The sequence below is a fragment of the Ostrea edulis genome, chromosome 5 (genome assembly GCF_947568905.1).
Source record: "Ostrea edulis chromosome 5, xbOstEdul1.1, whole genome shotgun sequence".
Lineage (NCBI taxonomy): Eukaryota > Metazoa > Mollusca > Bivalvia > Ostreida > Ostreidae > Ostrea > Ostrea edulis.
In genome coordinates this window covers 67,914,962-67,940,602 of record NC_079168.1, presented here as the reverse complement: position 1 = coordinate 67,940,602, position 25,641 = coordinate 67,914,962, and the positions used below count along the sequence as shown (strand labels likewise).

Here is a 25,641-nt window from a genome sequence, read left to right as displayed (position 1 = left end):
ATGTTACAAACATTCCTGTGTAGCAGTGGAAAGTTTTGATTTTGATCACCAACTCCTTCACTTTTATACAATATTCTAATCATTATAATTGATAGGTTTCAGAGATATATTGAATACAATTATTTCAGTATGAGGATTTGGTCATTAAAAGTGAGGTAGTTATCAATTTTCCCTGTAGGGAAATGGGTTTATCTATTAAAAGGTTTGTTTTAAAATAATTTAAGCTCGCATAAAAATGTCAGCTTAAAACTTCATTGTATACACTCAATCAAGAAGCTTGCATGTGTATATGTTGTGTATGTGTGAAATAAATTAACTCTTCCAATTGTACTCGGAATTCATATTAAGGACAATTTTGAATTTTTAAAAATGATTTTGTTTGTACTGTAACTGGTAATAGTGTGTGACTGACTGACCACATTTGTGTGTTGAACTCATGACCCTTTAATAGATTTAAAAATTCCAAGCCAACCAACTGTGCTGGAAAGTTAGCTAGATAGGATTTATCCACAAGGAGGCTCAAACTCACAACTTGCAGATTTTAAACCCAATGCTCTGTTGATATGGCAAGTGTGAACATTGCATAAACATTTCGTAATGTAAGGTGCTCATTATGTGAACATCCGATCATTCAAAAAATATTTATCTTCTTCCATGAGGAGAATATGTTTAGGTTTAATTTGTCTGTTGTTTGAATGTAAGCAAGGCTGTGGAAAAGGATCTTGTGGATTTGAATACTATATTTAATACCATCGATGTGTAATTGTGAACATGTGTAAAGATTTCAGATCTTGATTTAGATCTCAGGACTTTTTAGAAGAGTTGCTCATTGAGCCATGGCTGAGTTAAGATTTTAGATCTTGATTTAGATCTCCGGACTTTTTAGAAGAGTCTTGCTCATTGAGCCTTGGGCTGAGTTTAACGATTTCAGAGCGTCCATGTTACAGGCTAATTCTTTCACTTCATCAATGTAGCAATGCAGTGCTATATTACAGTCATCTTCGCTAGCCAAGGGTTTTCAGTCCATTCCGCCCATCAACGGAGCGGAGTGGACCGTAAACACTTGGATGGCGAAGTATTACATTGTACATGAAAATATATATATTTCAGTTTAATTCAAACACAAATAATACATTTTATTAAATTATTCTTATTGATAATAAAAAGACCTGCAAATATAAGGAGTGCAAGACACACTGTATAGATTTTTACGCATTTGAATTTTGGCCAGTGTCAGTGCCAGGCAAGGAAGTTTTGGCCGGTGATATTGTGTGGGTGTAACCAGACACATTTACACAATAGACATGACATGATTGATGACATTGGCTAATATAGGAAATGGCTTCACAGGAAATGCAAAAATAACAAAAAAATAATTTAGTGCTTAGTTTCATTAAAAAGACAGGAAATCATAAAATTGTCTTTTGTCAGTTTTTTAAAAGATGGTTGCAGGTTTTGTGGGATATTAATTTAAAAAAAAAAAATTTTTTTTTTGCAGAACGGGCCAGTCATGCAACTCCAGTCACATGGTAGGAGAGGATAGTGCCTTCGGGACCCTAGCGTCCACAGACAGCTATTCCCACGACGAGAAAAGTGAATCTTTTAAATCGAGACACCTTGACGTCTTCAGGTTACAGCCACAGCAGGTAAATAACATTCAGATTTCTGTTGTAGACTAATTACATTGAAGAACTGGAAACCATAATAAATTATAAAATCAGAATTAATGTGTGCAGTCACTGTAATAGGACACAGGCAGGAAGGAATAAGCATCTTGTGTGTTAGATTACAGGGTATGTTATTCTGTAAAAAAAATATAGTCTAATATGGTTCACGTGTCTAAAGGTACTTAAAAGTGCTCATTGTTGACCTTCTCCTTGATAGTATGCTGCACAAATAAATGTACATCGTCCACATTAACTGTCAACATCAGTACATACATTCCCAATCAAACACAGTTATCCAAAAATCAAAGGATACCTCACCTATAAAATCTTGTACAAGTTGGGGCTTTAAGGCTCAAATTATTGGCCCTCCAAGTTTTCACAAAACAAAGAAGTTGTTACATTGTCATCTTTTAATGGTCATTTAGTCTAATGCCATGTTCATAGAAATGCACATTACATTTTATTGTGCATTAATTTTGATATCTGTATTAGACTACTGCAAAGTAGTAAGTTTCAAACCATAGTAGCGATGTCTTGTAACCATAGTAGCGATGTCTTGTAACCATAGTAGCGATGTCTTGTAACCATAGTAGCGATGTCCTGTAACCATAGTAGCGATGTCTTGTAAACTATTGCAAATCTTTCCCCATGTTTATCACTTTTGAATTGATGTAATTTCATTTTTTTTTTTTAAAAATCCATTAGAGAGTGGAGAAAAGTGTTTTCTTTAGCCAAAATACCAACTTTCAAACCTCAATATCACAAAATTTTAAATATTTATGATTTATGATTGAAATAACTATTCCAAGAAAAATCCAGCCTAGAACGAACCACCTAGTATCCATAGATAGAAGGGAGCAGATTGACTCTACACTAGTTATCTTCGACTTTATGTCAGTCAAGTCAATGCAATAAAATCCTGTATCTGGTTGTAATATTTATTCTGAATCGGCATGAGACAAGATTTGAATGCACATGACAGTTTAATGTGAATTGTTATTGCTATACTTTACACTAAGTACTCCTCATTGAGGGTGACACAAATTTTGATACAAATTCAAACCGGATTGAAATCACATTAAACTCTATGTGTGAATGAAACCAGAAGACTCCTGCAAGTCAAACCTATTTATATGTAATGGATTTGCTGTTTTGTGCTAATTGCTTTATTGATGAATGACTCTGTCAGTATCTTGATTAGCTATATGATGTCATGAAATGCAGGATAAAAAAATGATGATAATTTATTTTATTTGATTTAAAAAATTCTTGCACTGACTCTTAGGAGATAGAGAAGTTTGATACCAAGAATCTCTTCAGAAACTGTTGATGATGATGATCACAATACTTGATATGTAGTATTTTCAAATAGTGTGAATCCTTTTGTATTTAAGAATTGATTGTTCGTCTTTCTCATAAATCCATCAGGGCCACATCATGGAAATAATGTCAGAGCTATACTGTAGAATAGTACCAACAAATAATAATTCTCACAGTGTCAGAATTGTGGGAGAAATAAGCAATTCATCTTCACCACCATGATCCAGTCTGGAAAATAACCTCAGTTTTTGAGCTTGTTTTCCCAACAAAATTTGTTTATTCTCCCATTCAGGTGCAGTTTTGATTTTCTATAAATTACAACAGACTGGGAATTATTTATTTAACTTGCATTACTGAATTCATCTTATACATGATGATTAGAAATGTCAATGCCATTGTTTTCAATTAATTGTTTTCCCCCTTAGGGCCTAGAAATTCCTAGTATCATTAATGAATCGGAGGTAAACCTGCCCATCAGAACATGCAGTGAAACCAATCTTGAACAGCGACACATCTCATTTCACGAACGCCTGACAAAGACCCATCCCATCTGGTACCTGCCAGACATAGGTAGATCTGGTGCGGTGCACCTCCTCAAAGACCGTGAACCTGGGGTAAGTTTTACAGATAATCATTCCAGGCACTGTTTCTCTAGAATCAATAGCAACACTTGTTAAAGATATAATCATTTTATCAACTCTAATAAATATCTTTACTTGTGATTGACGGCTCCCCAGTAGATGTTGTATTTCATACTTGGTAACATGCACAACTTAGTCAGACAACCTATTGCAGCCGAGTTTTGTGTTGTCCTACTGCTGTAGTCAGACAGCCTATTGCAGCCGAGTTTTGTGTTGTCCTACTGCTGTAGTCAGACAGCCTACTGCAGCCGAGTTTTGGGTTGTCTCACTGCTGTAGTCAGACAGCCTATTGCAGCCGAGTTTTGTGTTGTCTCACTGCTGTAGAGTTGCATTATGATGCTGAAGTACATTGCTTTTATTTCCAGACCTTCATCATCAGGAATTCCAGCCAGACCAGTACCCTGGCTCTGTCTGCACAGTTTCCGGAGAAAAACCGAGCCAATGTGGACCATTATCTCATCCAGCATTCAGACAAGGGCTTCAGGATCCAGGGGTCACTTCATTATTTTGCCTCCATTTTTCACCTGCTGGATCACTACCATCACTGGACTGATGAACTACCTTGCCCACTTCTCCTTCCTCCAACCATCCGCAGAGCCAAGACACTCCAAGAATTGACTTCCTTATCATATCTAGGTCAAGGTTCGTAGTTCATTATTGTAATGTGCATTGTTTGTATTGTTTTCTGTAATTTTTTATACCATTGGAAGGGCCTTAAGACAAGACTGGTGTTACTGTTTTTAATTTGTAGATTTCTGGACATCCTACAAGTTTGACCGAGGATCCCAGATGGATTTGTCCCTTAACAAACCAAACCTTCACAAATCTAAGAGTGAACCCATTAACATAATTAATGGCACTCACTGTGTTCCTCGAAATCCCTCACCAATGTTTCATCAGCAAGGTTCCTCCAGTACCTTGGAAACGCTTGGGAAATCCAGTCACTCCTCTCACAGTAAGGGGAGCCTAAACCAGACCACCTCCAGTGTGGAGGACAATGTTGAGAAAGGTTTGGATCACAGGAGACCCACCAGGAAAGGAAGTTCCGCTGAAAGTCTTCTCTCTAATGACTCAGGTGGTGTGTCAGTCAATCAACCATCTCAAACTTCATTGTATTTCACAACCTCTCTGGATTTATTGAACATTCCCGAGGAGAACCAATATTTTAAGAGTAATCTGTCTGACAAGATGTCGGATTATGAGGACATATGGAGACATTCCATTTCCTCTCATAGTATCCTTAGTCCTGTTCCCTCTACACCAAAGAGAAAGTCCAGCAAGAGAGGGGGGAGGAATGAGAAGGTGTTAGCCAAGGAAGTCATCAAGGAGAAAGAATCCGTGAATGAGGAAAATTTGTGTGAAAACCATACATCCAAACAAGTTCCAGAGAAAATGTTGAATAGTGAACTCAATGCATCTACCTTCCCAACCCCAAAACCTAAATCAAACATTCACAGGACTCTGAGTTTGGATGATTACAAAATCAAAAATGCCATACGTAGTGAAGATGTGGATGTTGAATCCTTGAAAGTGAAATTTTGCACAAGTTCTGTGCAGACACAGACAAGTCCAAAAATGAAAACAAAACCCTCCCCACTTCCTGTCAATGATGACTCTTCATCAACATCAACCGCATTGTCATCTGCTAAAAGCCCTGTTTATGCAGAACCATTTGATTCACTGAATGATGTAGAATTAAAGAAAGTCAATCGAAGGTCAGCACCTGCCATGGGAATTCACAAGAGGAAAGCAAGAGCTGTCTCCCAAACTCCGGAGCTGGAGACCATTTTTTCCCCAGGATATGATGATGGAGAGGGAAAACAAACCTTTGACAGTTTCGATTCTGTGAACTCAAATAATGGTGCTGACCACAAAGCCTTACGGAGGACTCAGAGTGCCAAAGTCAGATCAACAAGTCATCCTGAAAAAGACGTATTACCGCCTTCAATAAGCAGATTGCGTCTGGATAGCAAAAAGATTGTGATAGATAACAACGCAAGGAAAATGTCTAGGAGTAAAACTGACTTTCAAAAACAGTCTAGTAGCAGGAATGTGAGTCAGACCATCCATCAAAGTAGGGAGTTCTCTTGGGAGGAACTGTCACAAGAACAGCAACATGAAGTGACATCCACTCTCAGGAAATTCCCAGTCTACAAGAGGAAGACATCTTGTGAATCGTCATCCACGGACGACACAGCTACGATGGAGGACATGATATCCACTGTGAACCCCACGTTGACTGTTCGACCGGTACAATTCCTTAACCCCCTGCATCAAACAAGTAGTTCTTCTGAATATGACAACTTGAGAAATCCGTCCCGGGACCAGAACCGCCAGTCACACCTCAGTACCGGGACAGTGTTTTGTAAGCCATGGGATAACGTGTCCTTTGAAGCTTTAATGAATCCGAAATTTTTTCCTACTATGGATGTGAATGAGAGGATTGAAGCATGGCAAGCCTCCCATCAAAGGAGAGAAAGCTTGTTATCAGACAGTACATTGGACTATGTGTCCGATGACGATGATGTTGTAGATGATGATAGTTGTGAGGATACTCCGAAAGTTATTGTGCATCCACCATCATCGGAAGGAAGTGTGTTTCAGAGCCGTGCGTGTGATCCGCACCGTGGGACTTCTAGTCATTTTCCACCTGATATACCACCAGAGTTAGTTCCTCCACAAGATTATCCAGATGTGTGTAAGACTGCCATGAAATCTGTGATAGAAAATCGCCTTTCTGTGCACAGTTATGGAAATTTTGGAGATACTCTTTCTAGTACTTTCCCCAAATCCCCAGAGAGCAAATTTTATCAGCAAACATCCCTTGCACCAACTGCAGGTACATGAGATTGTGGTAGTTATTTGTTAATTTTTAGTTTGATTTTTGCTAGAATTAACACTGTGCTTATGTCTGTTGGTAGAAAATCAAGTGTATGTAGTATAAATGATAGCCTCACTTCTGATTACAGAGGTAGATAGAGGTACAAAGCCAAAGACCCCAGAATCCAGAATTGTTGATTACATTTGCAGGTTAGTCATCATCTGCTTTCAGTTATGAATAAATTATGTAGTATGAAACTGACAGATTTTCAGGAATGAGAAGTTTGAGTAATTCCAATGTGCTCAAAATTAGCAGCATTTTGATATGATATGACCAAAGTTTATCAATCGGCATTGGTTTATCTGAGAAGGTATGGTAGTAGCCTGATTGGATGTGTGGGTTTTCTCCGGGCATTTTGATTTCCATTCATACAAATCACTCCCTCATGCCACCATCTGTACAAGTAAAGACTATATAAGGAAATAAGCTATGGGTTATCCCATCATTAATCACTAAGCTGAATAAACTTTAAATGAATGTTGTCTCTATATGCACCCCAAAAAATTTAGTTGCCATTATATCTGTCTGTCTGTCAGTCCGAGCTCATATCTCCTAAACCTTTCATCAGAAATGTATATAATTGATCACAAATGTTCCTTGAGACAGTCATTTTGGAAAGGTCAAGGTCACAATTTTTTATATAAAAGTTCCAATCTCCTAAACTTTTTATAAGAAATTGATCTTACTTGATCACAAGTATTCCTTGAGACAGGGACTCTTGGACCAAGGTTATTTTGGAAAGGTCAGGGTCACTCAGAACATATAACTTACATAAGTAAAAAGTTCTTTATTTCAACAGTTTTTGAACATGTTTTGATAATATATTATTGCACATCAAATAAGTAGTAGGCAAATGACTTTCAAACAAAGGTCACTCAAGGTCATTTTGTAAAGGTCAAATTCACTCAGAAAATTTACTTTATATATGAAAAATTACTTCATTTCAACAGCACTTCAACAGTTATTGATCTTTTGGACCAAGGTCTCAAGATCAATTTGGAAAGGTCAAGGTCACTCAGAACATTTTCATTATAAGGGAATAAGTGCTTTATTTCAACAGTTTTTGAACAGGTATTGATTATATATTATAGAAATGAGTAATAGGGAAATGGTTTTCAGGTAAAGTTTACTCAAGGTCATTTTGTAAAGGTCAACATCACTTAACATATACCTTGTATATGAAAAGGAAACCTTCATTTCAACAATATTTTAACAGTCATTGATCATTGTGTGAGTCATTCATCATATGAAGTTGTTTATTGGTTAGATGCATTTCAGGGAGGATCTGTCAGTTTTATTAGTATCCTTGTTTTCTATAGTGTGGGTAAATGCACTGTAGCATTGTGGTCACATTTTGTAGGCTGTCTAAAGACAAGAACACAACATTTGGCTGTACCATCGAGAACTTCATACAGTGTACTCTGGATAGTCAGGAGACCAACCCTCATCATGTCACCAGAAATGTGAGATTACGAACACCGCATCATTTCTGTGCATACTCGGATTCGGGACATTGTTCTCAAAGATTCATATGTATACATTGTATTTTATCATTTAAATAAACTTTTGTATTTATTTAATTCTCAGGTCCGTCAGTTTATGACTGGAATAAGGAATTATCTAGTCAAGCATGGGGAGGGTGAGTTAGAAGATCTTATTGAGCGTGAGCGTGGTCGATTGAAAAAGGATGAGATACTCAACATTGACAACATTATAGAGAGATCCCTCCATATTTGTGTTCTTCATCCACTGAAACTCCACATCTACAACCTCTTTGTCACAGAATACACAAGGTCAGCTTTTGTTCAAGCTCTGTGACTTAGTAAGATAAGGAGCTCTTATGAATATTGCAAATAATTTACTGGTAGTCATTTTCATTCAATGCTGTGAAAATTCAGGGTTGTTAAAAGAATACCATTCACATGAGTTGTGAATTTTTGTTAAATCCAAATGTGTAAATCTGGGAATTTTTGTGATGTTTGATTTGGACATAAATGTAAAAGCTTAATTTTCGTGTCTCAAAATTTACAAATCACTACTTTGTTGCTAAAAATCCTCTGATATTATCTAGATAACATTCATTTTTAAAAAAAATGTATTTTCATAATTGCCTGATTTCTTTTCATCTTATTATCTCTATACATGTAATTATAGATGTCAAATTTGCAATACCTTTCTGTAAATCTCTTGATTGTAGAAATGGCAGTTTACAGAAACTCTCCAGCAACATCAGATATGCCAGAACAAAGACGGCTAGAGACATCGGTGTTAGGGTAAGTGTTTATCAGGGTGAGTGTTTGTCAGGGTGAGTGTTTATCAGGATAAGTGTTTATCAGGGTAAGTGTTTGTCAGGGTAAGTGTTTATCAGGGTAAGTGTTTATCAGGGTAAGTGTTTATCAGGGTGAGTGTTTGTCAGGGTGAGTGTTTATCAGGGTAAGTGTTTATCAGGGTGAGTGTTTGTCAGGGTGAGTGTTTATCATGGTAAGTGTTTGTCAGGGTGAGTGTTTGTCAGGGTGAGTGTCATTAGAGACATTGATGTTGGGTAAATGTGTGAGATGTTGGGTTGATGTCATTAGAGACATTGGTGTTAGGGTAAGTGTGTGAGATGTCGGGTTGATGTCATTAGAGACATTGATGTTAGGGTAAGTGTGTGAGATGTGGGGTTGATGTCATTAGAGACATTGGTGTTATTGGTAAGTGTGTGAGATGTCGGGTTGATGTCATTAGAGACATTGATGTTAGGGTAAATGTGTGAGATGTTGGGTTGATGTCATTAGAGACATTGGTGTTATTGGTAAGTGTGTGAGATGTCGGGTTGATGTCATTAGAGACATTGATGTTAGGGTAAGTGTGTGAGATGTCGGGTTGATGTCATTAGAGACATTGATGTTAGGGTAAATGTGTGAGATGTCGGGTTGATGTCATTAGAGACATTGATGTTAGGGTAAGTGTGTGAGATGTTGGGTTGATGTCATTAGAGACATTGGTGTTAGGGTAAGTGTGTGAGATGTGGGGTTGATGTCATTAGAGACATTGATGTTAAGGTAAGTATGTGAGATGTTGGGTTGATGTCATTAGAGACATTGATGTTATTGGTAAGTGTGTGAGATGTGGGGTTGATGTCATTAGAGACATTGATGTTATTGGTAAGTGTGTGAGATGTCGGGTTGATGTCATTAGAGACATTGATGTTAGGGTAAGTGTGTGAGATGTGGGGTTGATGTCATTAGAGACATTGATGTTATTGGTAAGTGTGTGAGATGTCGGGTTGATGTCATTAGAGACATTGATGTTGGGTAAGTGTGTGAGATGTTGGGTTGATGTCATTAGAGACATTGATGTTAGGGTAAGTGTGTGAGATGTCGGGTTGATGTCATTAGAGACATTGATGTTAGGGTAAGTGTGTGAGATGTCGGGTTGATGTCATTAGAGACATTGATGTTATTGGTAAGTGTGTGAGATGTTGGGTTGATGTCATTAGAGACATTGGTGTTATTGGTAAGTGTGTGAGATGTCGGGTTGATGTCATTAGAGACATTGGTGTTATTGGTAAGTGTGTGAGATGTCGGGTTGATGTCATTAGAGACATTGGTGTTAGGGTAAGTGTGTGAGATGTCGGGTTGATGTCATTAGAGACATTGATGTTAGGGTAAGTGTGTGAGATGTTGGGTTGATGTCATTAGAGACATTGGTGTTAGGGTAAATGTGTGAGATGTCGGGTTGATGTCATTAGAGACATTGGTGTTAGGGTAAGTGTGTGAGATGTGGGGTTGATGTCATTAGAGACATTGGTGTTATTGGTAAGTGTGTGAGATGTCGGGTTGATGTCATTAGAGACATTGATGTTAGGGTAAATGTGTGAGATGTCGGGTTGATGTCATTAGAGACATTGGTGTTATTGGTAAGTGTGTGAGATGTCGGGTTGATGTCATTAGAGACATTGATGTTAGGGTAAGTGTGTGAGATGTCGGGTTGATGTCATTAGAGACATTGATGTTAGGGTAAATGTGTGAGATGTCGGGTTGATGTCATTAGAGACATTGATGTTAGGGTAAGTGTGTGAGATGTTGGGTTGATGTCATTAGAGACATTGGTGTTAGGGTAAGTGTGTGAGATGTGGGGTTGATGTCATTAGAGACATTGATGTTAAGGTAAGTATGTGAGATGTTGGGTTGATGTCATTAGAGACATTGATGTTATTGGTAAGTGTGTGAGATGTGGGGTTGATGTCATTAGAGACATTGATGTTATTGGTAAGTGTGTGAGATGTCGGGTTGATGTCATTAGAGACATTGATGTTAGGGTAAGTGTGTGAGATGTGGGGTTGATGTCATTAGAGACATTGATGTTATTGGTAAGTGTGTGAGATGTCGGGTTGATGTCATTAGAGACATTGATGTTGGGTAAGTGTGTGAGATGTTGGGTTGATGTCATTAGAGACATTGATGTTAGGGTAAGTGTGTGAGATGTCGGGTTGATGTCATTAGAGACATTGATGTTAGGGTAAGTGTGTGAGATGTCGGGTTGATGTCATTAGAGACATTGATGTTATTGGTAAGTGTGTGAGATGTGGGGTTGATGTCATTAGAGACATTGATGTTAGGGTAAGTGTGTGAGATGTTGGGTTGATGTCATTAGAGACATTGGTGTTATTGGTAAGTGTGTGAGATGTCGGGTTGATGTCATTAGAGACATTGGTGTTATTGGTAAGTGTGTGAGATGTCAGGTTGATGTCATTAGAGACATTGGTGTTAGGGTAAGTGTGTGAGATGTCGGGTTGATGTCATTAGAGACATTGATGTTAGGGTAAGTGTGTGAGATGTTGGGTTGATGTCATTAGAGACATTGATGTTAGGGTAAGTGTGTGAGATGTGGGGTTGATGTCATTAGAGACATTGATGTTATTGGTAAGTGTGTGAGATGTCGGGTTGATGTCATTAGAGACATTGATGTTAGGGTAAGTGTGTGAGATGTGGGGTTGATGTCATTAGAGACATTGGTGTTATTGGTAAGTTTGTGAGATGTCGGGTTGATGTCATTAGAGACATTGATGTTATTGGTAAGTGTGTGAGATGTGGGGTTGATGTCATTAGAGACATTGGTGTTAGGGTAAGTGTGTGAGATGTCGGGTTGATGTCATTAGAGACATTGGTGTTAGGGTATGTGTGTGAGATGTGGGGTTGATGTCATTAGAGACATTGATGTTAGGGTAAGTGTGTGAGATGTCGGGTTGATGTCATTAGAGACATTGATGTTAGGGTAAGTGTGTGAGATGTCGGGTTGATGTCATTAGAGACATTGATGTTAGGGTAAGTGTGTGAGATGTGGGGTTGATGTCATTAGAGACATTGATGTTAGGGTAAGTGTGTGAGATGTGGGGTTGATGTCATTAGAGACATTGGTGTTATTGGTAAGTCTGTGAGATGTCGGGTTGATGTCATTAGAGACATTGGTGTTATTGGTAAGTGTGTGAGATGTCGGGTTGATGTCATTAGAGACATTGATGTTAGGGTAAATGTGTGAGATGTCGGGTTGATGTCATTAGAGACATTGATGTTATTGGTAAGTGTGTGAGATGTTGGGTTGATGTCATTAGAGACATTGGTGTTATTGGTAAGTGTGTGAGATGTCGGGTTGATATCATTAGAGACATTGATGTTAGGGTAAATGTGTGAGATGTCGGGTTGATGTCATTAGAGACGTTGATGTTAGGGTAAATGTGTGAGATGTGGGGTTGATGTCATTAGAGACATTGATGTTAGGGTAAGTGTGTGAGATGTGGGGTTGATATCATTAGAGACATTGATGTTAGGGTAAATGTGTGAGATGTCGGGTTGATATCATTAGAGACATTGATGTTAGGGTAAATGTGTGAGATGTGGGGTTGATGTCATTAGAGACATTGATGTTAGGGTAAATGTGTGAGATGTTGGGTTGATGTCATTAGAGACATTGATGTTAGGGTAAGTGTGTGAGATGTGGGGTTGATGTCATTAGAGACATTGGTGTTATTGGTAAGTGTGTGAGATGTCGGGTTGATGTCATTGAAGCAATCATTAGAATGAGTGTCATTGAACACATCGGCATTAGGGTGAATGATGTTTGAAATATTGGCAACTGGGGGGAGGGGGGATAGAAAACTGTAATTTACATATTTTCACAGTAAATGATTGATATTATTTTTGTGTATTGCAGCCTGATATACCCCTACCAGACACTGGTACCATGGACTCCATAAAGGAGCACCTTCACAACATGCAGAAGGCTTATTCACCTCTAAAGAAAATTGAGTGTCTGTTGGCAGCAACATCTACTATCTACAAATGTGTAAGTGAAGACTATTATCATTTGTTGATTAAGATGAGGCTGTAATTGCCACCATTTCACGATTCCTTATGGATGTCTGTTTGCTCTTCATATCTCATGTGTGACTTTGACCTTTCACTCTGACCTTTGAACCCACACTATTTGTTGTAATATCACCAAGTATGATTAATCTGGCATCCGAATATCTTTAGGTTCTTGTACCTATAAGCTTTAACCCAGTTGATAATCTATTTTAAAATCATTTGTATGTTTAAAAAGCTATTACATCTAGAGAAGAGTTGTTAAATTAAGATTATATTGTTCTTTTTTCTTCTGCAGATGACTCAAAATATGAACAAAAAGGAAGGCATAGTCACAATAGGGGCAGATGGTAATTATCATATATCTCATACAATGTTAAAAACTGGATTTAATTATTATTCATGTCTTTCAAAATTAAACACATGATGGTAATTATCCTGCATGTCTTTGGATGTTGAACATGCTTGATATCATTCATGTGTTAAATGCAATTCAGCTTTCTAAAGATTCTCTTGTTCAGTAAGTGGTTACAGGGAATTTTGAATTCTACGATATTATTTTGATCTTTTTCCACATACAAATACTTACAAATCACAAAAGTGAATTAAGTGTGTGTAAACATGATTGAATTAAATGGAAGTCAGAGATCACTGTGTGTGTTGCATGTTTGCAGAGTGAGTGTAAACGTGATTTAATTAAATGGAAGTCGGAGATCACTGTGTGTGTTGATGTTTGTAGACTTCCTTCCTGTGCTGATTTATGTTCTGGTGCAGTGTGGGATTGTGGCAGCAGAAATCGAGGCCGACTTTATGTGGGGTCTAATCCATCCATCTCTACTGAATGGGGAGGGGGGATACTATCTTACCTCTCTCAGTAGTGCTGTTCTGGCCCTCAAAAACTTCAAGAACATGCAGGGTTCACTCCGTGATTCTCAGCAGGTAATGTATACATGTATATGCTGGTTTGTCAAGACATTGTAAAATAGTGAAGAGTATTGAACAAATAGTCAGTCTCCTGGAAACAGATGTATATTGACTATAATGGAATCAATCTGGTACTTTGTTTTTATATCAACAGTTTATCAATTCATTTTTATGAGTTTCTGTTTTAATATCAGAAATTATCTTTTCATTGAAAAAGGAAAACTGTTTTCCAGGTGGAAGTGCCGACATTAGGAGACATGGAGGGGTTCCTAAAGGTGGCCATTCCCGATGAGCTGAGAGACTCCATCATCTGGAAAACACTTCCTGTCCGGCCAAACATGAATACGAAGGATGTGTGTAAGTTGTCACTGAATTTCTTATCAGTGTAGAGAAACTCTTTTTATTTGAGTTTTTCATTCAACTTTCAGGCTTGTGTAATATACAATAGATAAATATTTCATGATGTTTATCTTAAAGGTATAACGTGCCATATTAAGCAGTATTTTGTTCAGTGTTAAAAACCAGACTGTGTATTTTGCCAGTACGATAAACAATGAAAAATAATATGATTTGGCAATTTTGACAAATTATGTACGGGAAGTAAAGGAGTACTGGTCTACTCAATGTATTAAGTGGAAAACGGTGAATTTCTAATGCATATTTATGAAGGAGTGATGTTTTGGTGGATGTGCACAAGCGCATGAGAAAAATATTAGAAACATCATGAGTTTTACAGTATGTAATTATACTGAATAGTGATTTGATGTTAAATATGAAATTAACTCCCCTTCCATTGTTTAAAATGGTTCTCTCTACCCTGTTATCGCTGAATGTGTCCTGCCAACAGCCTGCATGCCATTCACGTTTACTTTTGAAATTATGCTTGCAATGTCACGTGATTATCAATACTGTGGAATCATCATTGTTCGTGGGGGATTGATGTTCGTGGATTTTGTGTGTCACTCTTACCCATGAATTTACGTGTCCTCGAACATTTTTTAAACCAAGTAGAGTTATCTCTCCTAGTGAAATCATATCGCTTACCCACAAAATTACGTTTGCACAAACCAGCAAAATTTTGCTTACCCATGAACATTGGCCCCCATGAATTGCATAAAAGTGTATAACTTACATATAGCATATATAACTTTAATGATGGTTAGGGTATTATAGCCTTAGAATATGATACTTTTAAAATCAGAGACATTTTCTTACTTATATCACATACCTAGTAGTGTATCAGCCCTGATACACCTATCTTGGCTACGGTGAGACAGCTGCAAGTAGGTAGGGCTGTCTCACCCTCAAATTTCAAATGGCTATTTCTTCTTTAATCTTTTAAAATCTAACATAACTACATGAAAAAATGATATTAGACACATTTTTTTTTTCAAATGTAATACTTTCTTCCTCGACAAAATTTAATTTAAGCAGAAAAATTAAATAAAAACGTTTTCAAAAAAAGAAATTCCCGGTCCTAATGGAGATCAAAATGTTAATTTACGGCAATTTTGATGTAGAAAACTGCTTTAAAACGATTTCTGAAATCTAAAATCCCAAGGACTTGGCAATAAAAGGAGAAAAGCAGAACCAATATCTTCCGACGTATTTCAACGACTTATAGATGCTAAACAGATGGGAAACGGTAAAAAAAAACTTACTTTGAACAGTCTAAAGTAACATTCCCTAAGCAAAGAAAAAGCAGCATCATATCTGTAAACATTCCAGTTCATATGATGACGCCACGTAAACAAAGTTCCACAACTCTTACAAATTATATGAAATAATGAAAAAGGGCGAGTTTGGTAAATCCGAAAAAAAAAAAATATAATTCACTTTAATATTTCCAATCTTAGTATTAATTAACAAACCCCTAGGAGCTGCTTAATAGTATATACATGTACATGAACAACACAGCAATAGATGTGACGAGTTTCTCAGCCAAGCAGTTCAGTCCAGATTCTAGACCACATGAAGGAATGTCCATAATTAATCATCCAATTATCATGACCAGCAATGGAATAAAGCTACAAAACCCAGACTTTAGCATGTTTCACAATGCATGTTTCACAATGCCAACAGTTCTGGAAACATAACCATTAAAGTAAATTCACTGAAGGAATGAAATAGTCATATATCGTTGCCATTTGTACAGTATACCATGTATTTACGTTTGGGTCAATACCACCCCCCCCCCTTTTAAAATTATTGTTTATCAACTTGCTGTGTTTTAGGTATATGATATAAACAATATCACACTCTAATGTTGATCTCGGACCTGGGATTGCCCATAGGGCTCGGGCCGAGATCAACTCTTGGGGCCAATCCCAGGTCCGAGATCAACATTAGAGTGTGATATTCTATATATCATAATCTGTTAAACATGGACCTACTTTGCAAGTGGATGATGGTGTAATTACAATTATGCTCTTTGATTTATTTTGAACTAGATAGAATTGCTTTAATAGGTACATGTATTGTTATTTCTTGACCTGTTTCAGCTAAAATTGAATCAAGACTGAGATAATGAAACAGCATTTATTTTTATCTTGATGACAAGGTCAGCCTTTATGTTTTGACAGGTTCTATGATTGCCCACAAGTTCCGAATCACTAATCCACAGGACTATGGTCTCTATCTATTGGTCAATGGAGAAGGTTTGTATTCATCAATTACTTGTACAAGGTCAACCATGAAAAGCACTATGAAATGATATATCACATAAAATATTCTAAAAGGGCATTAACTTTGGAAATTGTCACATTCAGATAACCATTATCATTCAGCAAGCAAGTCCATAATGATTTGATGAAAGGGGAGACAATTTGCAATGTAATCTATTATTGTTGTGTGGTTCTGTGAAGAATATTAGTCAATTCCAGAATATGCTGTTTTGTATGATATTGAGACTAGTCTTGTATTTTCTTTTTAAAAATTATGCTGTTTTATTTTGGCCCCTGAAGATCATTTCTATTTCAAATTCATTTGGTTTTTATTTCCTACTGCCATATAATAATGACCACACTTTGAACTTATATTCTTGCAGAAACTCGACTGGTTGACATGAATATCCCGCAGGTGATTAAGTTGGAGCACAGTTCACAAGGGAGACAACCAGTGTTTGCTTACAAACGGAATGCTGCAATCATAGCCTGGCCGATGTCCGTCAAAAAACAACAGAGTTGATCAAACAGACAGGATGTTATAAGAATCGGGCTCTAGGAACGTGGAAGAAATGATACACTGCTGCATGTGGCTTTCAGTCGTGGGGGAAGGTTCAAAATGTCCAGATACACAATGAAAATTGTTGAAGTTTGAAGCAAGATAGCAGTGGGGTGGGGTATCTTGGTAAAGCTGTACAAGCTTTGTATCTTTTAATAACATGATATTTACGAACTGTTTGGTAACATCAAATGAGTATCATAAAGTGTAAATGTTTTAAAATCATTATGTCACAAAAAGAGCGTGGGGAATGAAAGCATGTAAAGCATTTCCGTCCATACAGTTTTATCTATGCAATTTTCCATATACACATTCAAGTTACACTGCTAACTGACAAAAGCAGTATTTTTCTGTGATCCAGTATGCCATTTCATTGTAAACATTCCATTTACATCACACACACGTGATTCATTGTGTTAAGCAGTCCTGCTTGGACTTCATGAATGAAAGATTGTTAAGGAGAAAAAAAAATATCTTTATGAATGAAAATTTGTGTAGATGATGGCTTAAGCTGTGTATTATAGTGATAGTGGCAGGAAGAATTCAGTTTGAAAACCATGTACACATTATCCATTGCCACCGTTTATTATCACAATGGTATCTACAACACTATTCATCATTTTAGTACAGTTTATTTACATGTATGATAGAGCATGCAACATATCGTTAAGACATTACAGTAGAACATGGTTATAGTGAAACTTTGTAAAAGGAATAACTCATTATTTTGTCCTTTATGTTTATACACCTGTCATAGACAGGTTCTATTATGGTATGGCCCAGTTTGTTTGTCTGTCAGCACCTTACAATTTACATTGTGACTTTCTAGGTGCAAATCAAGATAGAAACACCACTACAGTACTGATAGGATGATCAAACTTGATCCATGTATTCACATCACAGCTTGTATTGTGGTATAGTGCAGTTTCTCTGGGTCTATCAGCACCTTGTGGAAAGGATAAAAACAGCATTGATAAGAGTAGGATGATCAAAATTGGTATACGTTCCCCATGGTGAGAGGAAGGTGCCTTTTATTTCTCAATGTCAGAAGTCAAGGTCATACTTTTGTGGGTCATCGTGGAAAGAAACAGTACTGATAAGGCTAGGATCATCAATCTTGTTGTACATGTATCCCATGTTGGTGCCAAGTATATTTTTGAAAAGTTTTTTTTTTCTTTAGATGTTGTACTTGTTCGAGTGAAATGCCCTTTAGTCAAATTTTGATGTTCATATAATCTCATCTGCGACTGTTTGAGCCACTTTTTTTTTTAAACCAAAGAATGGTTTATTTGGATATTAATCCTTTCTTGAATTACTGTTGCATTGCTGAATGTATTAAGAGTGGTGTTGCTCTTCCTTATAAGCAGTAAATGATTGTAACTGTATTTACTGTGTTACATGAGTTACCCATACTCCTTTTGTTTATGAAGAAACATGTGTAACTGAGTTGTAAAATTCCTTTTATGTTCTGAAGATGCCTTTTAAAATGAATGCATATTCATTCTGTGGTGCCATATTTTCAGTATTACATTGTATGTATCATCAGCTGTTTATGTACTCATAATTTTGTTTTGTTCGAGTATAAAACTTTTTTAGAATTACAATTATCAACAATGCATGTCTCAGCATTATTTTAGGTTTATAATACAAGCACCAGTTTTGTGCAAGGTAGCACATCAGCACAATGTGCTTCTGCATATATCCAGTTGTTGTGTCCATCTTGATCGTCGAACAACTGTTATTTTCCAGTTTTTAGATGTAACAGAATTGGTGCCTGTGCAGTTAGTACGCTGTTAGTTGTTATTTGACAATTTGTCAAACAAGTTGTGATGTTATTGGAGGAAATACTCCTTGTTCTTTTAATCACAAATCCTAAATAAAATGTAGAAATGTTTTTTTTTTCTCTCTTCTAGTTTTCCTGTTGATGCAAGTACCTGTTGTGAGAATGCAGGGGGGGGGGGGGGGGGGCAGTAAACATTTCAAGTAGAGTTGGAAAAAAACATTTGGTCCAATTTACGTGCAATATTACCTACATCTAGATGAAATAGATGAAAGTAAAATGTTGTTCCCAAACAACCTGAGCAGCAGTTTTTAGCAATAAAGAAACATGAGCAAAACTATCAGTATACAAGCAGCTTGGTTCAGAAAAAACTATTCAAAGGTAATGACTAAAAATTCCATTAATTATTAAACTTGATAATAAATTTATTAATTATCATATGCCCTTGTAGACGGGTATGACCTTTCATATTAACAAATTTCATTGATGCTTTGTGCCATTTAGTTTGGTTCCCTCTGCATGTAAAACTTTGATCCCAGTTTTGGCCCCACCTGCACCCCAGGGGTCATAAGTTTTTTACAAAATTGAATCCCTACTTTGTCAGGAAACTTTCATGTAAATTTTAGGGTGGTTTTTTTTTTGTTGGCCAAGTGGTTCTTGAGATATTTAAATGACCCCACCCTATTTTTGCAATTATCTCCCCTTTAGAGGGGACATGGCCATTCATTTGAATAAACTTGAATCCCCTTCACCTAAGGATGATTTATATCAAGTTTGATTGAAATTGGCTCAGTGGTTCTGGAGAAGATTTTCCTATATATCAGCATGTAAAACTTTGATCCCCTAATGTGACCCTATGCTCAGGGGCTGTGTTCTGAACAAATTTGAATCTACTCTATACCAAGAAGATTTCGCTTAAATATCCACTCTTCTGGCCCGGTGGTTTTTGAGAAGACAATTTTAAAAGATTTTCCCCATCATATTCCCCATGTAAAACTTTGATCCCCTATTATGGTACCAACTTACCCCCAGGGGTCATGATTTTACCAAAATTGAATCTCCACTATGCCAGGAAGCTTTCATATAAATTTCAGCTTTTCTGGCCCAGTGATTCTCGAGAAGATTTGTAAATAACCCCATCCTATTTTTATGATTATCTCCCCTTTAGAGGGGACATGACCCTTCATTTGAACAAACTTGAATCCCCTTAACCTAAGGATGATATGTATCAAGTTTGATTGAAATGTCCCAGTGGTTCTGGACAATATTTTCCTATATATGTAAAACTGTAATTTGATGAGGGCATTAATTGAATTATTGTTCTCTTCAATATTGAAATGTAGCGCCCTTCAATATTCAATGTAACGTTGATGAAATCAATCCATTTGAAGAGAGCAATAATTCAATTACAGTGCTCACCAATTCAGCAGAATAATTAATGTTATCAACAATTCAATTAATGCGCGCAGTAATTCAGAATTGAAGATATCATTAATTATTTGAAAAAATCTTTAGTTCAATCGTTGCGTGCATCAAATGAATTTATGATATCTTCAAATAACAATAAAACACATTGTTTTAGTGTGGATTCTTATTTTTATTCTTCCGCTTCTCATACAAAGTTTGTTCGGGACATAACTCTTTTTTTGCCTTTTGACATAGGCATTTTTGGTATGTGGGTATTACCATAAGACAGCGTGTTGCTACCATTTTTTATGACCTTTGACATTTAATGTAAAGGTCAAATAATAAATTTTTTGGGACTTTTTTTAATATTTGGTAATGTTGGTATACCATGATAAGACTGTGTGTCGCGTGCCATTTTTTTTTTTACCTTGGTCTTTCATGTAAAAGTAAAATAAAAGAATTGTTGGGTGATTTTGATTGTTCGGGTTGCATAATTTACGTTCCGGTTATTTTGCGTTCCGGCCGGAACCTTAAGATCGTAATTTGGATTCCGGGTTTCGCTGTAATCTTCGTTCCGGTGTAGAGGCAAATTTTGACTCCCATAGAATAATGACCGGGGGTCATTTTTCGTCGTCGAAAAATGACCCCTTAGCCGCAAACTTCCACCAGAGTTCGTTTGCTCTATTCGTAAGTGACGTAATGAGGCGTCGACGGGGAGTTTGCCCTTAGCCGTAGAAAAATTGGATAATTTTGTAGAAAAAAGACCCAGGCGTCATTATTTTGCGTGTCATACCTGAAAAATAATTACCCCCGTAGAAAAATGACCCCCTCCCTTTCTTAGCAGAATGATTTATTTTAAAGGAGTTGAGACGGGTTTTCAGGTCATTATTTACCCAGAGTTATCATTCCTGCTGCTCCTCTTATCAAATTTATTCCATGTGTAATTTTTTTTTCACGGTTGATAAATAAAAGTAAGAACTAGTTCATTAAATTTGAGGAAAACCCACTGTAAGTTCCATGACCAATTACAACTGGAGAAAACCCGCATATTTCAGGGACGGATCCAGGGAATTTTCAAAAAGGGGTTCTACCATATATTTTAGTTTTCAAAAGGGGAGTTCCATTCTCAAAATGTGTTATTTTTACCTCATTAAGCAACATTTTGTAACGATAGGCAGAGGTACAACCTATAAAACCTCCACACCTCCCTCTGAATCTACCAATGCATTTATGCTATCTATTTACATGTATAGATCTTGTATAATCAAACACACACATAAAAAAGGGCTGCGTCTAAATACAATACTGCTTGTGTCACAGAGAGGCGTGAAATCTTCTTAAAACTGATGAATTGACATCCATTTTTTGCAACTGAAGTCAATAGCTTATTTCATTTACGCATCATTATCGTTTATCAAGAATTTTGAAAAATGAGTAAGTGTTGATAGAGGTATTAGTGAGTATGCGAACGATAACTTTGGGTAGACTATAGCATTTCACTGGATAATTTATGCCTATCAGGGATGTAGGACAAGGGGACGGGGGCACGTGTCCCCTCACTTTTGGAAGATGGGGGGGGGGGGACACGTGGGTTTGTGCCCCCTCACTTTTTAACACAAAATTAACATAGATTGACCAGATGAGAATATACCACGGTTAAAAAAAGACTCAATTCTAATATGCAGGTTCTCGGCACTCAAAGCATTATTTCTTGCATGTACATAACCTATTCTCTCCGTACTACATTTTTTTTGACCGAGTTACGTTTTAAACCGTCATAAAATTGTTAGTTACAAGAAAAATGTTCTCACGGTGAAAATAGTTATATCTCATTTATATTAGATGGGGATCCCCCATTGCAGTATGTTGTACACAGTACAGGGGAGTAGGGGAAGGTACAGCCGGGACATATGCCCCCACACTTTTCAAAGGGGGAAGAAGTATGGTTGTGCCCCCCCCCCCCTTAAGTAAGGATTTTTTACAATCTGATTAGAATAAGATCCCCGATCCGCTCCTTTGTTTTCATATTGTCTCTACAACATAAAAACAAAGGAGCAGATGGAGGATATCATTTTTATCAGATTGGAATTTTTAGTTAGTACCCACAAATAAAACAATTTTGAGTCATTACAGTCGGAAGACCCTCCAGAGGCCATGAATCTTGAATTCTTCAAAATTTTCCTCGGGAGACATGAAAATATATGAAACTTGATTAATGAAGTAAGTAGGAAATGGCATGCAAGCAAAGTATATAAAGTGTATAAAAAGAGCGACAAGGGAAGTGTAAAGTAATTTCATGAGGAATGCTCCCGGAATTATTCATTTCGTTGGTTTCATTTGAAAATACACCTGTTGTTGATACATAGTTACGTATTCCTCTGCCTGCTCCTCTATGTCTCAAATTTCCTTTTAATTAGTGAATTGCACCCAAACTCTTGGATTGTTTGCAAATAACGTCATCCACAAATATTTGACTCAGTTCGAGTACTCCCCCCCCCCCATCCCCTTGCTCATAGACACATATAAGGTGGAACGTGATAGAGGCCTTTGAGGAAGTTACAAAACCATATACTTAAATTATAAAACAGATATGTAGACGGATTTCTTCATGAAATTACGTTCAAAATGTGATTTAAAAATGTTCCCTTCAATATTTATCATAACCGACCCATACAATGGTCCACGAAGCAAATATGTCAATTCAATAAATGTTTTATCGTTGAGCATGACATTATGAAGTGCGATTGCTCTGCAGACAAATTCCCTATCATGCGTGTTAAGTGCATCGTAGAATATACCATCAGAGCAATTGCACTTCATTCTTCATTTCTTATATGATAGACATTTTGCTTTTCGATTCATATCATAGTACTATATCACAGCATATGATTCAATATCATAATATGATTACTGTAAATGGAATAACATCATATGTATCAATATAACATCAGAATATATGTTTACAATGTGATATGATACGATATTGTACGATACAAAATTATATGATAACCTACTATTCTGTATATTATATATTTATTACAAATAACATTACATAATTTCATGCCATAATGGTATCATAAGATGTGCCATATATCCACAATCACATCAGCCAAGCAAGTGTGAATGAGATAGGATAAGTCGATCTTCCATATGTATAAACCGCTAAGAATAGTCTCGGAGAAAATCCAAAACAGGCTACATGTAGCTCTATGTTATGCATGTATATTCATAACAACATTAACAATTCAAGTTTGATAAGGAATGTTTTTGACGAGTATTTGTCTGCATTCTTAAGCAAAGTCTTGACGAGTATTTGTCTGCATTCTTAAGCAAAGTCTTGACGAGTATTTGTCTGCAAAGTCTGACATTTGATATCATTCTCCATATTCTTTGTAAGATATTTATAGCTACATTGACTATATGCAATTCTGAATGGGTTAGCATAACACTCTAACCTTAATAACACATGGGGACAAGGATTTCACAATTATGGTAACGTAGTAGCTACTCTGTGTATATCAAATCAATTATGCACTCTGTTTGCATGTTATGGTCCTAAGTGTAGAATAAACTAATGCATGTTTACAAATATAACTATAGAGCCCCTTCCACGCCTGAACCCATATTCCATATTCCCTTTATGGCAAGACGATTGCATGTATCTCGATATAAATATGCATGTATTTAATCGTAATAACGAATATAACTCGTTGTGACTAGACACTTTATTTGGTACGAGTCACTATTTTGTTAAAACAAGTAAATTCTTATTTTTGAAACAAAATTACAATTCCTAATATGTTTTAATCTGGTTACGTTTCATATGAATGATAGATTTACTTATAATATGACAATGTTGGACTTAGGCATTACCAGAGAAATAATCCTTACTAAAATTTACAAGGGGTCATTATTCTACGGGGGTCATTTTTCTAAACGTGAAATGGACTGATTTTTTGGAAAAGACATTTTTTCTACGGGCAAAAGGGGTCATTATTCGACGTCGAATAATGACCGGGGGTCACTTTTCGACGCCGAAAAATGACCCCCGGTCATTATTCTATGGGAGTCAAAATTTGCCTCTACACCGGCCTGGGTTTCAATATGTGAACCGCTATATTTGGTGGATTTTTTTTTTTTCATTCCATCTCGAACGATAGGTGTCATCACCTATCTGACGTCGGAGAAATATCCCAATAATTGATCAGAAAATGAAAAGAGGTGAATAAGGAAACATTGAAAGTTGTTCCTATATGACGAGGCAGTATCTGAGATACTTCTTACTGTATCTATCTAAAGGTCTAGCACCTAGTGTTTTGATTTTTCTGTGGACTGGTATCTTCTAACACATGTAATACTACACTACCTATAGAAACAAGTAGATGGTGTGGTCAACCCAGAGAAAATAGACTATGTCAATTATGTAATATGAAAGAGATAGGGGATGAATTTCATTATCTGTTCAATTGTAATGATAATTTTATAAAACAACCAAGGGCATTACTCATAGCAAGCTATTACTATAAAAACCCGAATATCTTTAAATTTGAACAACTTTTTAATACACAAAACAGAAGTAAATTAATCTATTTAAGTAAATTTATCAAGATCATTTCTGAGAGAGTTCTCCAGGTTAATCAATCCACCCACTGACAACACTGTGTTCTAGTGTGTTGGTTTTTTTTCTCTCTCTCTTTTAAAATGTGCCTTTATCCCATGACTTACATGAACATCTATATTACGTTCACTTTGTTTATTTCTCTACACTGTAAATCAGAATAAAGATATTGTCATTGTCAAATATGCTAAGGTGTTTTGATAACAATAGTTAGGATGTGTTTTTAATAGACCATTTATAGATGGTTCTTCCTTTAACTCAATCGTAACAACTCGGCCATTTCCGTAACCGACAAATAACCTCGTAAACAAACGATGGAAGAATCGGCAAATCACCAATCGTAACAACTCGGCCATTTGTCGGTTACGGAAATAGCCGAGTTGTTACGATTGCCTTTAACTTACAGTGTTCCCAGAACATCGACTCCTCCAAACATCTAATTATTTAAGGGTCCACCTAAGGGGAAAATTTACCTGGATAATGATGATGAATGAAGTAGCAAAAAATCATAGAATTTCGGATTTTAAAGCGATTTTTAATCATCGCTTATTTAAATGTTTATTTAATGTTATTTGTTACACTCTATGCAGATGACACAATGTTATTCCCAGAAACACCAACGTAGCTTTAGTATCGATTTATAGATGTGTTTCATAACTATTGTAAAACATGACATAAAGGTCAACGGTAATAATTAAGTCCAAAATTATTAGTCGACTACCAAAACGATTGTGAAGCCTTGGCTAACGAAGATGTACCTACACACATTTTAGATATATCAATGAAATAGTTGACTGATACATTTTTTAAAAATTTATTTTATACTGAAAAATG

The 25,641-nt window shown here is 36.5% G+C and overlaps 1 protein-coding gene across 6 annotated transcripts in view; it reads left to right on the top strand.

Annotated features, from left to right (window-relative positions):
* The window catches only part of LOC130054716 (uncharacterized), a 30,825-nt gene extending 11,929 nt beyond the window's left edge, over positions 1-18,896 (top strand). For all 6 annotated transcript variants that reach the window (XM_056165269.1, XM_056165265.1, XM_056165268.1 and 3 more), the window contains 14 exons: positions 1,499-1,646; positions 3,413-3,601; positions 3,994-4,270; positions 4,380-6,467; positions 6,598-6,658; positions 7,870-7,972; positions 8,097-8,302; positions 8,707-8,782; positions 12,705-12,836; positions 13,155-13,206; positions 13,596-13,795; positions 14,014-14,137; positions 16,363-16,437; positions 16,827-18,896. In XM_056165269.1, coding sequence (XP_056021244.1) covers positions 1,499-1,646; positions 3,413-3,601; positions 3,994-4,270; positions 4,380-6,467; positions 6,598-6,658; positions 7,870-7,972; positions 8,097-8,302; positions 8,707-8,782; positions 12,705-12,836; positions 13,155-13,206; positions 13,596-13,795; positions 14,014-14,137; positions 16,363-16,437; positions 16,827-16,966 — 3,871 coding nt within the window. In that variant the 3' untranslated portion in view covers positions 16,967-18,896. The remainder of the gene's footprint in view (positions 1-1,498; positions 1,647-3,412; positions 3,602-3,993; positions 4,271-4,379; positions 6,468-6,597; positions 6,659-7,869; positions 7,973-8,096; positions 8,303-8,706; positions 8,783-12,704; positions 12,837-13,154; positions 13,207-13,595; positions 13,796-14,013; positions 14,138-16,362; positions 16,438-16,826) is intronic.
* The last annotated feature ends 6,745 nt before the right edge of the window (positions 18,897-25,641 follow it).